At 45.0% G+C, this 15389-nt stretch overlaps 1 protein-coding gene across 8 annotated transcripts in view; it reads right to left on the bottom strand.

Annotated features, from left to right (window-relative positions):
• inpp4b (inositol polyphosphate-4-phosphatase type II B) overlaps positions 1-15389 on the bottom strand; it is a 1315761-nt gene that overhangs the window by 351265 nt on the left and 949107 nt on the right. For all 8 annotated transcript variants that reach the window (XM_072495637.1, XM_072495635.1, XM_072495634.1 and 5 more), the window contains one exon: positions 2278-2350. In XM_072495637.1, the coding sequence (XP_072351738.1) occupies positions 2278-2350 (73 nt within the window). The remainder of the gene's footprint in view (positions 1-2277; positions 2351-15389) is intronic.

The raw sequence follows: 15389 nt of genomic DNA on the forward strand, positions 1-15389 counted from the left end.
AGAGGTAGTCCAAAATTAAAACAAAAATTGCTGGAAATAGTCAGCAGGTCAGGCAGAATCTGCAGAGGGAATCATTGTTGACCTTTTAGGTTAATAATCTTTCATCTGAACAGGGAGAACAAATCAGTTCATTTAGGAGACTGGCATCTGTCAGAGTTTCCTATGCTGACTTGTAGCATATTGTGACCAAGTCAAACAGGACTAAAGTTCACCGAAGTGAGCGAGCTGTTGGCTTTGGAGACGCTTCTTGTAGCATGAGAAATCTAACCCCACTGGTGTAATGGCAAATTAAATGGCAACAGGCAGGTAACCGAGTTTCAGGAAGTCAGCAAACTCACCCCACAAATCCTTTGTTTAAACAAATTATGGTTCATGGCAAAATAATATAAAATCCAAATCTGCTGAAACAACATTTCCTAACTATAGCAATCAACACTCAATAGCAGAGCAGAATCTGGCTCAGACAGACTGCTTCCTTCATTCTAATTATGAGGTCTGTCACAGCTATAACCCATTTGCATTATCTAAATCTTGCAGAAGCAGTCCACACCTTTATTTTGGATATCGACAAAAAGGCTTACACTTCCTTTGCTCTGTACCTGAATTGAGGCGGGGAGTAGCAGCATATCCCATCTTCCACTGAGTCCATTTCTTCAACACTGCAGTGCAGGGGTACACGGGTACATGTGACACTGTGACCCGCCTTATGGACCATCAACGATCATTGAATGTCCAGGAGCAGGCTGAAGACAGGGTAGGAACTTTGGAAGTTTTGTTTAAACTCTTCCCTCCTCAGGTGATGGTATTTAAGACTTCCTGGCTGTTATTTTCCTTCAACAGTCAGAAGGGCACCATCACTATGGGTTCTAGGCACATGATGGAGCCAGGGAGGGAGTCTCTGAATGGTATTTGCCCAGACAAGGAAAATATGGGAAACTAATTGTTCACAGACACAGTGCAGCTGAACTTAGTTGAGCCCATTTTGCCCACAGGCAAAAATCTATCCATGGGGCAGCGATTGGTGGTGGTGGTGTTTCTTTTCAACCTTACCCCTTTTTCTTTCGTTGATATGTTATCAGTTGAGAAAAAGCATGTTGTACAATGAATTCCTCAAGAAATATAAACCCAATCATTTAACTCCAAGATGAACAGAAACAGGGCAGATGCTGGCCGACAAGTTCTTCAAACTAACGTGTCTAATCCTAAGCAACATAAGGCGATCATCTCTAGTCGGTTGGTAGAAAAACCTCAACTACTTGGAAAATTAGGAGTCTTCTTCCCTCCCAATTTTTTTTCCCTGTTCCACAGAACTTTGATGCCCCTTTCCCTCAATCCCAGTTAATTGTGTGTGCTTTTGTCTCTAAATGGAGTAATAACACTGCAAACAGTTCTGTCTCTAACTGGAGTAATAACACTGCGAACAGTTCTATACCTAACTGGAGTAATAACATTGCAAACAGTTCTGCCTCTACCTGGAGTAATAACACTGCGAACAGTTCTGTCCCTAACTGGAGTAATAACACTGCGAACAATTCTGCCCCTAACTGGAGTAATAACACTGCAAACACTTCTGTCTCTAACTGGAGTAATAACACAGCGAACAGTTCCGTCTCTAACTGGAGTAATAACACTGCGAACAGTTCTGTACCTAACTGGAGTAATAACACTGCGAACAGTTCTGTCTCTAACTGGAGTAATAATACTGCGAACAGTTCTGTCTCTAACTGGAGTAATAATACTACAAACAGTTCGGTCTCTAACTGGAGTAATAACACTGCGAACAGTTCTGACTCTAACTGAAGTAATAACACTACGAACTGTTCCGTCTCTAACTGGAGTAATAACACTGCGAACAGTTCTGTCTCTAGCTGGAGTAATAACACTGCGAACAGTTCTGTCTCTAGCTGGAGTAATAACACTGTGAACAGTTATTGCACCTGCTCCACTAATGCTTAAAATCAGAGAGTGGAGATGTTTTAATCCTATGTGCTGAATAAGGTTCTAACAGTAAATTCATAATTGTACCATATGAATTCTGGAGTCTTAAATATTAAATTGTACGGGGCATTTTCAGTGATGCAAATCTGATGAGGAGAAAAGAAAGAAGGAAGAATCATTCCAAATAGTTTTATCTGAAGGGAAAAATGTTTGTGTCCATTTTTCTGGCAATAGGATAATTGCATAACTCCAGTAAAAGTGTTTGTTTCAATCCATGACTCATATAAGGCATTGTGTCTTACATTAATTATAGTTCATCCAAATAAAGAACAAACATACCTGAATCAAGTAGCGAGAAGTCTCCAGGGTCATTAATGGTTCTGTGCAATAGGTTTCCACAAAAAGAAGCTGACTGGTAAAGAAGAGATTACATAAAACTCACTAAAATAGTACAAAAACAAAACATTCTTGCCTAGAAATTATTACTGGTGATATTAACAAAATGAATGCTGCCTACATTTGCAAAACATTGTCCTGATCGCTATTTCAGTACAATTACTAACACATATAAATGGAATCATGTCAGTGTTAAAATAGCAGAGGAATATCATGTGAAGTACTACACTTTCCAGTGCTAATATTGCATATTGTAACCCCAGCCTTATATTTTTAAACAAAGTATTTTCAAACACCACCAGTTTCTGTCCATCATGCACTCTGCAAGGCATTAAACTTCTCAATTTATTGATGAAAACTAAAAAAGAAATTATTTAATCCGACTCAGCAATAAAATTGTATTAAATGCCATTTATGTCAATATTAGGTTTAATTAAAAATGATTTGAGACCCATGGTCACGAGAATTGGTGAGGTATTGAAGCTTAATGTTTTTCTTTCATTTGCCCGACCTATCTCTTAACTTGCTAAAAATAATCACTTTCTCGTTAAAGAAACGGTCATGAAATTTAGGATTTCAACCTGGTATATCGAGCAGACATTTGGATATTTAAGGCTTCTGCTTTCAAATATCTCTTGAATTGGACATGTTTCTTTTCCTATGTGAAGTAGTGTGTCAACTTATATTGGTATGTTGGAAAATATGTAATTTTAAAGTGTAATCAGTCATGTTGGCAAGTCCACTAAAAGCCAATATTATTTAAGTTACTGATACTTATGAATGATCCTCAGCTGTGCCGCTGCAGCATTGTCGTCTTGGTTACTTTGCAGAAACATTATCTCAACAATTGTCAGAACTACTGACAAGGTAAGTACCTATCACATTAAACTTCTGGAAAGTGAAAATGTGATTACTGATACCAGAAAATGAAAATCCCAGATCATTTTCGTTTTTGTTTTTAAATTTAGAGCACCCAATTCATTTTTTTCCAATTAAGGGGCAATTTAGTATGGCCAATCCACCTAGCTTGCACATTTTTGGGTTGTGGGGGCGAAACCCATGCAAACACGGAGAGAATGTGCAAACTTCACACGGACAGTGACCCAAAGCCGGGATCGAACCTGGGACCTCGGCGCCGTGAGGCCACAGTGCTAACCCACTGCGCCACCGTGCTGCCCTACCCAGATCTCTTTCTAACCCCACCAAAGAGATTAATTTCCCCGTAAGTGTACACACAAAAATGATCAAAGATTTGTCAAATAGGCCATATCGTAGTTCAGCATAAATTAGAATTTTATTCCACCTACCTCAACAGTTGCCTATTAAGCCTCAACAACAAATATTGTCAGGCTACCCCAATAGAGGGACATTACAGCCAAGTCAAATTGATTGCTCAGTTCCCACACATGAAGACTTCCAACTCTGGTCTCTGGACAGCATTTGGGAATGTAAACCTTATGTAATTTTACCTTCCCTAAACCAAAGTCAACAGTACAGATGTCACTGCAGCCTGGCTGAGATCAACTATGTGAGCACAGAAGAGTAAGCAAAACTGGAACTTTCATAGCCAGTAGGATTCAGTTAGTTACTGGATAAGACTCTGGCATCAGTCATTTCTCTAAAATATAGAAGAGTTAAATCATTGCCTGGTTGTTCTCAACACAGATGGTCTCTTTCACAAAAAAATCTCAATTGCAAAGAAAATGCTAGGTTTTTTTAATGCTTGGAGAAAATATCCACTCATAGTTGTAGCTTGATCATGGCTTTGCACTATCAAATATTCAAAATAGACTGCTCCAATTTGTAAAAGAAAGAAAATTACATGGGGGCCACAGTTTGTTTATTGTAAAGGAACAGACAATCTCACTACCAACACACAACTTCATATCACTGAGGAAGGAAGAACATACTACATGGCCAGTGCCGTACGTAATAATAATAATCGCTTATTGTCACAAGTAGGCTTCAATTAAGTTACTGTGAAAAGCCCCTAGTCGCCACATTCCAGCGCCTGTTAGGGAGGCCGGTACGGGAATTGAACCCGCACTGCTGACATTGTTCTGCATTGCAAGCCAGCTATTTAGCCCACTGTGCTAAACAGCCCCTATGTATGTGGAGAATAACTGGGCAAGTAAAATCACAGGAACAGGGTAGGCAATTCAGTCCCTTTACCTTGTTTCACTGATCTGTATCTGAACTCCACCTGCATAACCTCCCATTGTTCTGTCTAACCTTTGTTAACATCTTAATACCATCTACTTCATCTGCCTTTATCTTGTCACCCTTAATACCCTTGCCAAATAAAATTCCGGCACCCTTAGTTTTGAAATTTTCAATTGGTATGGCTTCAACTATGTTTTGGAGAAAGTGTTCCATAGTTGTATAACTCTTTGTGTGAAGTGCTTCCTGACATCAGTGAACTGCCTCACTCACATTTCAATTTTATGCTCACTTGTTCATTACTTCTCCACCAAGGAAGTAGGATATACAGAGAAAAACGATCACATTTTTAAATCATCATAATGGAACTAAATTAAAAAGTAGATTCGCCAAGGTAATAGGATTACTACCTGAGCCATGAACACATTGGCATAGGGTAAAGATCAAATAGTTGAATGCATGCTCAAACATTTGCGTGGGAGATATTGGTTTCCACTCATGGTTCACTGGCACCAATACGGGGGAAAGAAGAATTTGGCAGAACTAAAAATAAATGGTCCTGATGCGATAACCATTGTACAATGTGGTTGCAAGTTGACCAGGGCCGGGAACTGAACATTCAAGGATATTTGGCATTTTGAAAGGACAGAAAGAAAGGAAAAGGAGGTGGGATAACACTGCAGGGTAAGGATAAGATCGGTACGGTAGTGAGAAGTGATCTTGTCTTAGAAGATCAAGATGTGGAATCAGTTTGGGTGGAGATAAGAAATAAGAAAGGGAAATTAGTTACATCTGAGAGTAGTTTATAAGCCCCCAAGCAATACTCTGTAGGACAGAGTATAAATCGAGAAATAATGGGGGCTTGTAAGAAAGGTACTGCAATAACTGTAGGTGATTTTAATATTCATAGAGTTTGGACAAATCACTTTGGCAAAGAGAGACTTGGGGACATGTTAATAGAATGTATTCAGGACAGTTTTCATGAACAATACATTCCCTGTATGATGAGACAGCATTAATTAATGATCAAGGCTAGAGTGATCATAATATGATGGAATTTCACATTCAGTTTGAGGGTGAAAAGCTCAAGTCTGAAACAACGGTCTTAAATTTAAATAAAGGCAATTACAAAGGTATGAAGACAGACTTGTCTAAAGAAGACTGGGAACTTGGTTTAAATGTAAAATAGTAAAAGGCAATGGCAGACATTTAAGGAAACATTCCATAACACTCAATAAAAATATATTTCATTGAGAAAGAAAGACCCTACAAGAAGGATGGACCATCCATAGTTAACTAAGGAAATTAACAATGGCTTCAGATTGAAAGAAAAGGCCACAGGTATTAATGATATCCCAGAAGATGGGGAAAATTTAGAAATTGGCAAAGGATAACTAAAACAAAAAGAGGGAGAAATTCAATTATGAGAATAAACTAGCCAGAATGCGAAGAGCTTACTTAAGTATATAAAAAGGAAGATAGTAGTTAAGTAATCATAATTCCCTTCGAGCATGAGATTGGGGAATTAATGACAGGAAACAAGGAAATGACAAAGGCTTTAAATAAGTAATTTGTATCCATCTTCACTGTAGAGCACAGTACACTGTAGAGCACAGTAAATTGATTCTAAGTGGGGAAAATTGGATTGGATTTGGATTTGTTGTGATGTGTACCGAGGTATAGTGAAAAGTATTGTCATGTGTACAGTCCAGAGAGATCGTTCCATACATGAAAAAGCATAGAACATATGATAGATACACAATGTAAATACATAGACACAGACATCAGATGAAGCATACGGAGTGTAGTACTACTCAGTAGAGAAAAGGCGTGGAGAGATCAGTTCAGTCCATAAGAAGGTCATTCAGGAGCCTGGTAACATCGCGGAAAGAGTTGTTTTGAATCTGTTTGTGCGTGTTCTCAGACTTTTGTATCTCCTGCCCGATGGAAGAGGTTGGAAGAGAGAATAACCTGGTTTGGAGGGGTCTGTGATAATGTTGCTGTTTTCCAAAGGCAGCGGGAGGTGTAGACAGAGTTAATGGATGAGAGACGGCTTCGCGTGATGGACTGGGCTGTGTTCACAACTCTCTTAATTTCTTACGGTCTTGGGCTGAGCAGCTGCCATACCAAGCTCTGATGCAGCCAGATACGATGCTTTCTATGGTGCATCTGTAAAAATTGGTAAGAGTCAATGAGGACACTCCAAATTCCCTTAGTTTTCTGAGGAAGTAAAGGTGCTGTTGTGTTTTCTTAGTCGTAGAATTGACATGGGTGGAGAAGGACAGTTTGTTGGTGATGTGCACACCTAGGAATTTGAAGCTGTCAATCATCTCCACCTTGGCACTATTGATGCAGAGAGGGGGGTGTACGATACTTTGCTTCCTGAAGTCAATGACCAGCTCCTTAGTTTTGCTGACGTTGAGGGAGAGATTGTTGTCGTTACACCACACCACTAGGTTCTCTATCTCCCACCTGTACTCTGACTCATCGTTGTTCAAGATCCAACCCACTGCGGTCATGTCATCAGGAAACTTGTAGGTGGAGTTGTAGCCTAAGTTGCTGTCGTGTTGGGTGTTCCGATACACAAACGAACCAACACGGTTGTAGATGGTACAACTCTGTTTTATTATTCTATACAATAATAACTATTAACTTCTGGCTGTGGTTCGTACTTCACCAGCTAACCTGTGGACCCAGCCCTAGCACTATCTTAGTGAGGCACTCAGCACATGGTGTATGGCTGAGTGGCATGCTGTGAGCTCTGTGCTCTGTGCTCTAAGCTATCTCCTGATAGAATGAGCGGGAACTGTGGTGTTCCCTGTTTTATAGTGCGTGTGCTCTCACTGGTGATTGGCTGTGATGTTGTGTGTGTGTTGGTTGGTCCATCTACCTGTCCATCAGTGTGTGTGTGTGATTGCACCATGATATATTAATGTGGATATCATGACAGTTACCACACAGTCAAGTGTGTATAGGAAGTATAGTAGGGGGTTAAGTACGCAGCCTTGCGGGGCAGAGGGGGAGGCGTTCGTGAAAGCTGAAGGACTGGGACTGAATCTGAATTGAATTTTGACTTTGACGGTGTTATGCTTTTTTCTTTTACTTTTTGTTTTTTACATTATTGCTGTTTTTTCTCTCTATTTGTTTTTTATTTGTTAGTTAGTGTTTGGGAAGGGATGGTTTGAGGTTTATCGGTTGGGACTTGTTGCTTTTGGGTTTTGAGGGATTATTGTGTTGGGAGATTGGAAGCTTTGGGTGTGGGGGGCTAAGCTGTTGGTTTGTTTTTACTATGTGAGGGATGGGGCTCTAGCAGGGGCCGCCTCACTAGCCAACGCGAGCTGGCTAGTGAATGGGAGCAAGGTGGGGGCGAGGGGATGCAGCCATTGGTACCTGTATGGACAGGTCTCGATGGGGATGGAAGGCGTGAATAGTGGGGAATGGGGACGATACTGGTGAGGTCGTTTCGAGAGGAAGTGGCTGAGGGGATTTCTGGGAAGGGGGAGGGACAGGTGACTGACGGTGATGAGGGGTAGAGGTTTCTGCAACCGGGGGAGTGGGAGTATTTATTATTTTCGCCAGTACACAATGTGTTTTCGAGGATAGGCTTTTTTGTTGTGGGAATGGCGTGACACGAGGGAGATTCTGGAGCAGTTGGAGTGCCCTGAGGTGGGAGAGGAGGAGAGGTCAGGATTGGAGGAGACCGTGGGAGTGAAGGAAAGGCAATAGGAAAGATACAGACAGGCAAGGCACTAAGACTGGAAGGCTTCCCGGTGGAGTTTTAAAAGAAGATTCTGGATAACGTGGCGCTGCTGCTGGTGGAGATGTTCGAGGACGCAGTAACGAAAGGGGCACTGCCGGAGACAATGGGACAGGCATTCATTTCTCTGCTGCTGAAAAAGGATAAGGACTCAGTTAGAGTGTGGGGTCGTACAGGCCAAAATCGTTATTGAATGTGGATGCCAAGATTCTGGTAAAGGTGCTTAGGTTGGAGGAGTGCCTCCTGCAGGTGATTTGGAAAGAGCAGACAGGGTTCGTGAAGGGCAGACAGCTGTCATCTAATGTGCGGCGTTTGTTGAATGTGGTGCTTTCTCCGGCAGAAGGGAAGGCGTTGAAGGTGGTGATGGTGTTGGATGCAGAGAAGGGGTTTGACCGTGTGGAGTGGAGCTATTTTTTTGTGGTGTTGGAGAGATTTAGGATTGGGTCTAAGTTTGTGGCTTGGGTGAAACTGTGGACCCGATGGCAAGTGTGCATACAAACTAGATGAATTCAGGGTACTTTCCTTTGCATAGGGGAATGAGGCAGGGGTGCCCCCTGTCCCCCCTTTTGTTCGCTCTGGCAATAAAGCCCTTGGGAGAAATGTGAATGGTGCCAGGGAGGCCCGACCAACCACGGGCACATGTTCTGAGCATGCCCCAGACTTGTCGGGTTCTGGACAGCCTTCTCCGAAGCGATATCCAGGGTTGTGGGGTGAGGGTGGAGTTGTGCCCGAGAGTGGCAGTCTTCGGGGTTTCAGACCAGCCAGTTCTTCATATGGGGAAGAGGCCAACGCCCTGGCTTTTGCATCCTTAATCGTACGCCAGAGAATCCTGCTTAGCTGGTAATCGACAGCACCACCCAAATGGGCAGCATGGTAGCACAGTCGTTAGCACTGTTGCTTCACAGCGTCAGGATCCCAGGTTTGATTCCCGGTTTGGATCACCGTCCGTGCGGAGTCTGCATGTTCTCCCCGTGTCTGAGAGGTTTCCTCCGGGTGTTCCTGTTTCCTCCCACAAGTCCCGAAAGACGTGCTGTTAGGTGAATTGGACATTCTGAATTCTCCCTCAGTGTACCCGAACAGGGGATTTTCACAGTAACTTCATTACAGTGTTAATGTAAGCCTACTTGTGACAATAATAAAGATTATAGATTATTATTGCTGCAGACTGGCTGGCAGACCTGGCTGAATTTCTCCACCTGGAGAAGATCAAGTACGCCATCTGAGGGTCGGACGAGGTCTTCTACAAAGCGTGGGGGCCGTTTGTCAGCCTGTTCCAAGACCTATTTGAGGCAAACAGCGACGAGGAAGAGAGGGGTTGGGGGAAAAGAGTGAGAGAAAGACAAGGGAGAGCACGCAAAAGAGACGGGGGGGGGAGGGAATGAATCCCAAGGAAGGCACAAAACAAAGCATCGGGGGCGAGGGGCCCCGCTCTGGCCATGCAAGCCCCCCCTCCCAACACCAATCAACAAAGAACAACACCCCGAGCAGGGGGGAAAACAAGTGAGAAAAAAAAACAGAACGTGCCTCCAACAGGGGAAGGGAAAGGGGAAAGGGGGGGGGGGGCGGAGAGAGAGGGAGGGGGGAGAGGGAAACCGCTTGTAAAAACTATTGTACATAAGACACAAACTTTGTAAATGCCATGTACATTACACGTCAAACTGTTATACTGTTAAAGTTCAAAATGGCAACAAAAATATTTTTTTGAAAATAGAGCCCTTGGCTATTGCACTGAGGTTCTCGGATCAATGGAGGGGAGTTGGTTGGCACGAGGGCAGAGGATAGGCGTCAAACCCGAGATCGGGTCCAACGCCACTCCCGCGATTCTCCGGTCCCTGGAGAATCACCGCCAATCGCGCGTGTGAGGTCGACGCGTGCCAGCCAGGGGCCATTGAACGAGGCCCCCTCATCAATTCACCGAGTGCAGCTGGCCGAGTTCCCGACGACATGGTTCTCTCATGGTCCCACCCGTCGGGAACTTGGCATGGCGGCTGCGGACTCAGCATGCCGCCGCCCTGGTGGGGGGCAGGGGGATCCTTATCCGAGGCAGGGCCCCCAGGATAGCCAGGCCACCAATCAGGGGCCACCGATTTGCAGGCGCGCACGATCTGGGGGGGGGCCTATGTTTTCAGTGCCGGTCCGCGGTATGGGTCCGCCATGTCGCGCGGGTCAGCCGACGCAGGCTGCCGCCGTGCACATGTGTGGACCCCCGACCGGAAGTGCATGGCCCCGTATCGGCAGCCGGAGCTGCGAGGAGCACTCCAGGGCCCTGCTAGCCCCGTCCAGGTAAATGAATTGCTCCGGACTGTCTTCAAGACGTCCAGAGTGATTCCCCCCACGTTTTTTTCGCGGGCGTATAGGAGTATAGTAGGGTCCCTGGCCCCTTCCCGCACCCCCCCCCCCCCCAACACCCACTTGGGGCAACCCCGGCCCGATCACGCGCATGCAACTAATACCAGCTAGGCACCATGGCCCTGCAAACCTGGTACCCTGGCAGTGGCAGCTACATGGCCAGGCTGGAACCCAGGTGGCACTGGCAAGGTGCCAGGCTGGCACTGCTGGGGCCCAGGTGGCACCTGCAGTGCCAGGGCATCATCCTGCCCAAAGGGCATGCAGCTGGGGGCCTGCAGTCCCGCCTGGACCCCGTTTGCGGGGACCAGTGCTGAACGGCGCTCGCTCAAGGTCTCTTAAGCGTAGAGGTTGAATCCCAGAGCCTCAGGTACCTCGGGATCTACACATTAGCGTGAGACTTTCTACCTCTCTCTAATATGCAGATTTGCCAAAAGGTGATTCCACTCATTGTGGGCGGGATACACATCGCAACATCTCGTGAGATTGCGTTGAATTTTGCGAGGTGTTGTGATCCGGGTAGATTCCGGGAACGGGGTCTCCGAGCTTTCAACGGCCACATGCGCCGCAGTGAGCTGCTTTTCGGACGCAGCCTGGCCGTTGGATCGCGCCCTCAGTTTTATTAAATTTTATATCATCCTCAATGGCAGAGGACATGCACTCACAAAATATCTTATCCGCTAGCAATATTTTGTCTAGTCTCCATTGCGAATGTTGGGAGGGGCCTGAACCTAGTACCAGATCAACAGTGTGGGTAATGGTCCAAAATCACACAGAGTACTGTCACCACCATATAAGGGAGGAGAGACCTATCTATCACAAAACAAATCAATATGCAAATATACCTGATGAACATGCGAGAAAAACAAAAACTCTTTATCACCTGGTGCAAAAAGAGCCAAGGAGCTACCCCGCCCCCCCCCCCCCCCGCCCGCCCCGCGCCCCCCCCCCCCCCCCCCAACCATCCCATCTGCTCGATGAATCAGGGAGCGAGGCTTGCAGAGTATCAGTAAAGTTTGTATCATCTCTGTTCGGGGTGCAGATACTGAGCATAACCACCGGGGTGCCAGAGGACCATAGACAATAACGTGTCTGCTGTTGGGCCAAAATCTTAGAGGCGGAAAACGGAACCTTTGTGAGGGCCACGAAGAATGCAGCATGAGTTTGTAGAGTGAAAGGAAAATAACTTTATTTACAATTTTTTTAATATACAGCATCAGTAGTACTTCACCCCTGCTTTACACGTCTATCTGGCACCACACTGGCCAGCTCTATTTATGCAGGTGAAACTTGACCTGCCACCCTTTCCGCAGCATTATCTGGTCCCTGACCCACAAACGAGTCTCTTGCAAAAACACCACATCAGAGTTCAAACTCTTAAGGCGAGCAAATTGACCGTTTCACTGGGCTATTCAACCCCTTAACGTTCCAGGTGACCAAGCAAACTTGGGGGGGGGGGGTCTCCCACCGCCCCTCAATCCGGAGTCAGCCATTTTCACCAAGAGAGATTACCCCAAAAGATACTTAAATGGCACAGCAAGCAGGCCCACCCAAGTTTGCCATCAAACCAAATCAAAAGACTGAACAAAGAAAAATCTGCAGACACCATCAGCAAACTACCCCCACCAGCCTTCCCCCAACGTCATTACCTTGAATAGAACCACACCCAAACACACATACGAATAGTGGCAAGGTAAACGCAACCAACTAAAATCGACTTTTAACCAAACTGAACAAAACAATCACTCTAAGTTCATTATCTAAACCCATAAAACTAAAACTCCAAATCTAACCTAGAACTGTAAACATTCAACCCTCCCAATCCCACAGTGGCACGGTAGCATAGTGGTTAGCACAGTTACTTCACAGCTCCAGAGTCACAGGTTCGATTCCCAGCTTGGGTCACTGTCTGTGTGGAGTCTGCATGTTCTCCCTGTGTCTGCGTGGGTTTCCTCCGGGTGCTCCTGTTTCCTCCCACAGTCCAAAGATGTGCAGGTTAGGTGGAATGGCCATGATAAATTTCCCTTGGTGTCCAAAAAAAAGGTTAGGTGAGGTTATGGGGACAGTACAGCTCAAGTAGGGTGCTCTTTACAGGGGACGGTGCAGACTCGATGGGCCCAATAGCCTCCTTCTGCACTGTAAATTCTATGATCCCATCCCCAGACCCCAAAAGCTCAATTACACCGTGCCCAACTTGTTTTTTTAAATAAAACAGTCCACCTCTCCCAGTGCGTCAAATAAATAGTCCTTTCCTTCCATCAGAAGTTTTTCTCAGCCAAGCAGGGTAGACCACACCGAAACAGACTCCACTTTTATATAGGGTGGCCTGGCTCTATTGATGCAGCAGCCCTTTTCTTCGCCAGCTCCGTTCCCACATCTTGGTAGAATCTGATAACCTTGCCCTCCTATTTAAAGTCCCTATGTTCCTTTGTCCATCTCAGAACCTGTCCTTTTTTCTTGAAGCTATGGAACTTCACTATTACTGCACGTAGCGGATCCTCAGAGTGGGGACACGGCTGGAGTGTATCATGGGCTCGGTCCAACTCAGGAGAGGATGTGAATCCACCCGCACCCACCATCTTACCGAACATCTACAAAGAACTCCATGGGCATTGGGCCTTCCACCTCTCTGGCAGCCCCACAATTCAAATGTTTTCCTTCCTGGATGGCTCTCTAGATCATTCACCTTGGCCTTCAACGATTCAAGGCCTCTTACATTGATTTCTAGAGGTCCTATGACACAATTTAAGGGTCTATCAAATTCCTTTGCCAAGATACTCAAAAGCACCTCGGCCGTTACTGCAGTGGCCAGAGCCCCAGAGACTGACTCGGCATTTTATCTGCCGACGAACTGGGTTGTGGGGGTGAGGCCCATGCAGACACGGGGAAAATGTGTGAACATCACATGGACAGTGACCCAGGGCCGGGATCAAACCAGGGCCCTTGGCGCCGTGAGGCATCAGTGCTAACCACTGCACCACCGTGCTGCCCGGTGTTATGTCGTATTTATTTTAGTTTGTTTTTTTATAGTAAAAGTCTTAATACATGATATCTTGCCATGTGAAACGAACGAGAAAATGCTGGAAAATCTCAGCAGGCCTGGCAGTATCTGCAGGGAGGGAAAAGAGCTAACATTTCAAATGGAGTCACCTGGACTCAAAAAGTTACCAAGGTCATGGAAGTTTAAATGACAAAATAAGCAAAATGGTATGTTTTCATGCTGAAAACTGTGCCATTCTACTGAAACTTTTGAATTGTACTTACGACTTATTAAGACTTTGTCATTATTTAAATCTTTTTCTATGTATGAAAAAGGGGGATGTCTGGGTTTTTGAAATGTAATGCTGCATGAACTAACCGGCTTGCCGTAGATACGAGACTTCCATGAGGCCTCTGCCTCTGGAGGCAGGCATCTTAAGATCAGTTCAATAAAAGCCTCTCACAGAAACAATCTGAAAAAAAATTGCTTATTGTCACACGTAGGCTTCAATGAAGTTACTGTGCAAAGCTCCTAGTCACCACATTCCGGCGCCTGTTCGGTAAGGAAGTACAGCTGCTCTTATATTTGCAACATGGTGTCAGAGAGTGCACAGAAAATAGATGTTTGAACCCTGTAAATGGATACGGGAAGACACTAATAACTTAGAAACACAAAGTTTCAAAATCTGAAAAGAAACTGCTGAATAGAACAAAGGAAAACAGACAAAGGCTGCAAGGTGACAAGAGACAAAAGGAAATCACACACAGGCTGCAACTGAAATCTCTGGCTGAAGAGTAAATAGAAACACAGACAAAGGGCTGCAAGTGAGTAAAAATAGCTGCCGTAAATTTTCCAATCCCATTTTCAGTAACGTTGGGTGATGATGTGTGGCAAACCTAGCGGTTTTTCCACTTACAATGGTAAAACTATAGGATTGCAACAGACGTAATCAATAATCCTAAAGCAAATGGATAATCCACTTTCATGGGAGTGTCCCTTTAAGAAATGTTTCTTATCACATGGCTTCAGTGATGTCATTGTGTGGGTGGAGCTGGGCTGTGGCTCTGAGTTTTTACTTTTGTTTTGAGTTTTGAGCTGGTTTGTGGCTCTGGAGGTTTTACTTTTGTTTTGAGTTTTGGACTGGTTTGGAACTGCACAGGTTGAAAGAAGTGTCTCTCTATCTTTATTTTAAAAGCTGTTTCCAGACTACTTGATAACTTAAAAGAGATAATTGCTTTCTGGAAGGAATTCAAACCTGCTGTTTGAGAAGGGGAACAGAGTATCACTAACAAGTCTTACAACAGTAAGAGTTCCGTGTGCTGAGCCACTCCTTTGAAAAGGGGTTTCTGGTTTTACTTGGATCTTGTTACTGAATTGGAACAGTTAAATGGTGAATTCATTAAGGGTTACATAGATTACTGTAGCTTTGTGGGGTACTTATGTTTGTAGTTGATAATAATTCTTGCTGTGTGTGTTTATAAAAATGTCAACCAAATTTGTAGAATAAAGTTTGGGCGGGATTCTCCTATCCCGCAGCAGAGTGTCCACGCTGTTGTAAATGCCGTCGCGTGAACGGGCCGCTGCCAGAAGTAATTCTGGCCCCTACAGGGCCCAGTAATGGCGCTGGAGAGGTTTGCGGTGTTCCAGCTGCCGATCCCAGCACGAACTGTGCGCCACGGGATCCGCACAGTGGTGCTGGCGCCAATGCAGACATGCGCAGTGGCGCCGGTGTCAACACGCGCATGCGCAGTGGCCTCCTTCAACGCACCGGCCCCGACGCAACATGGCGCAGGGCTACAGGGGCCGGCGCGT

The sequence above is a fragment of the Scyliorhinus torazame genome, chromosome 3 (assembly GCF_047496885.1).
Source record: "Scyliorhinus torazame isolate Kashiwa2021f chromosome 3, sScyTor2.1, whole genome shotgun sequence".
NCBI classification, from domain to species: Eukaryota; Metazoa; Chordata; class Chondrichthyes; order Carcharhiniformes; family Scyliorhinidae; genus Scyliorhinus; species Scyliorhinus torazame.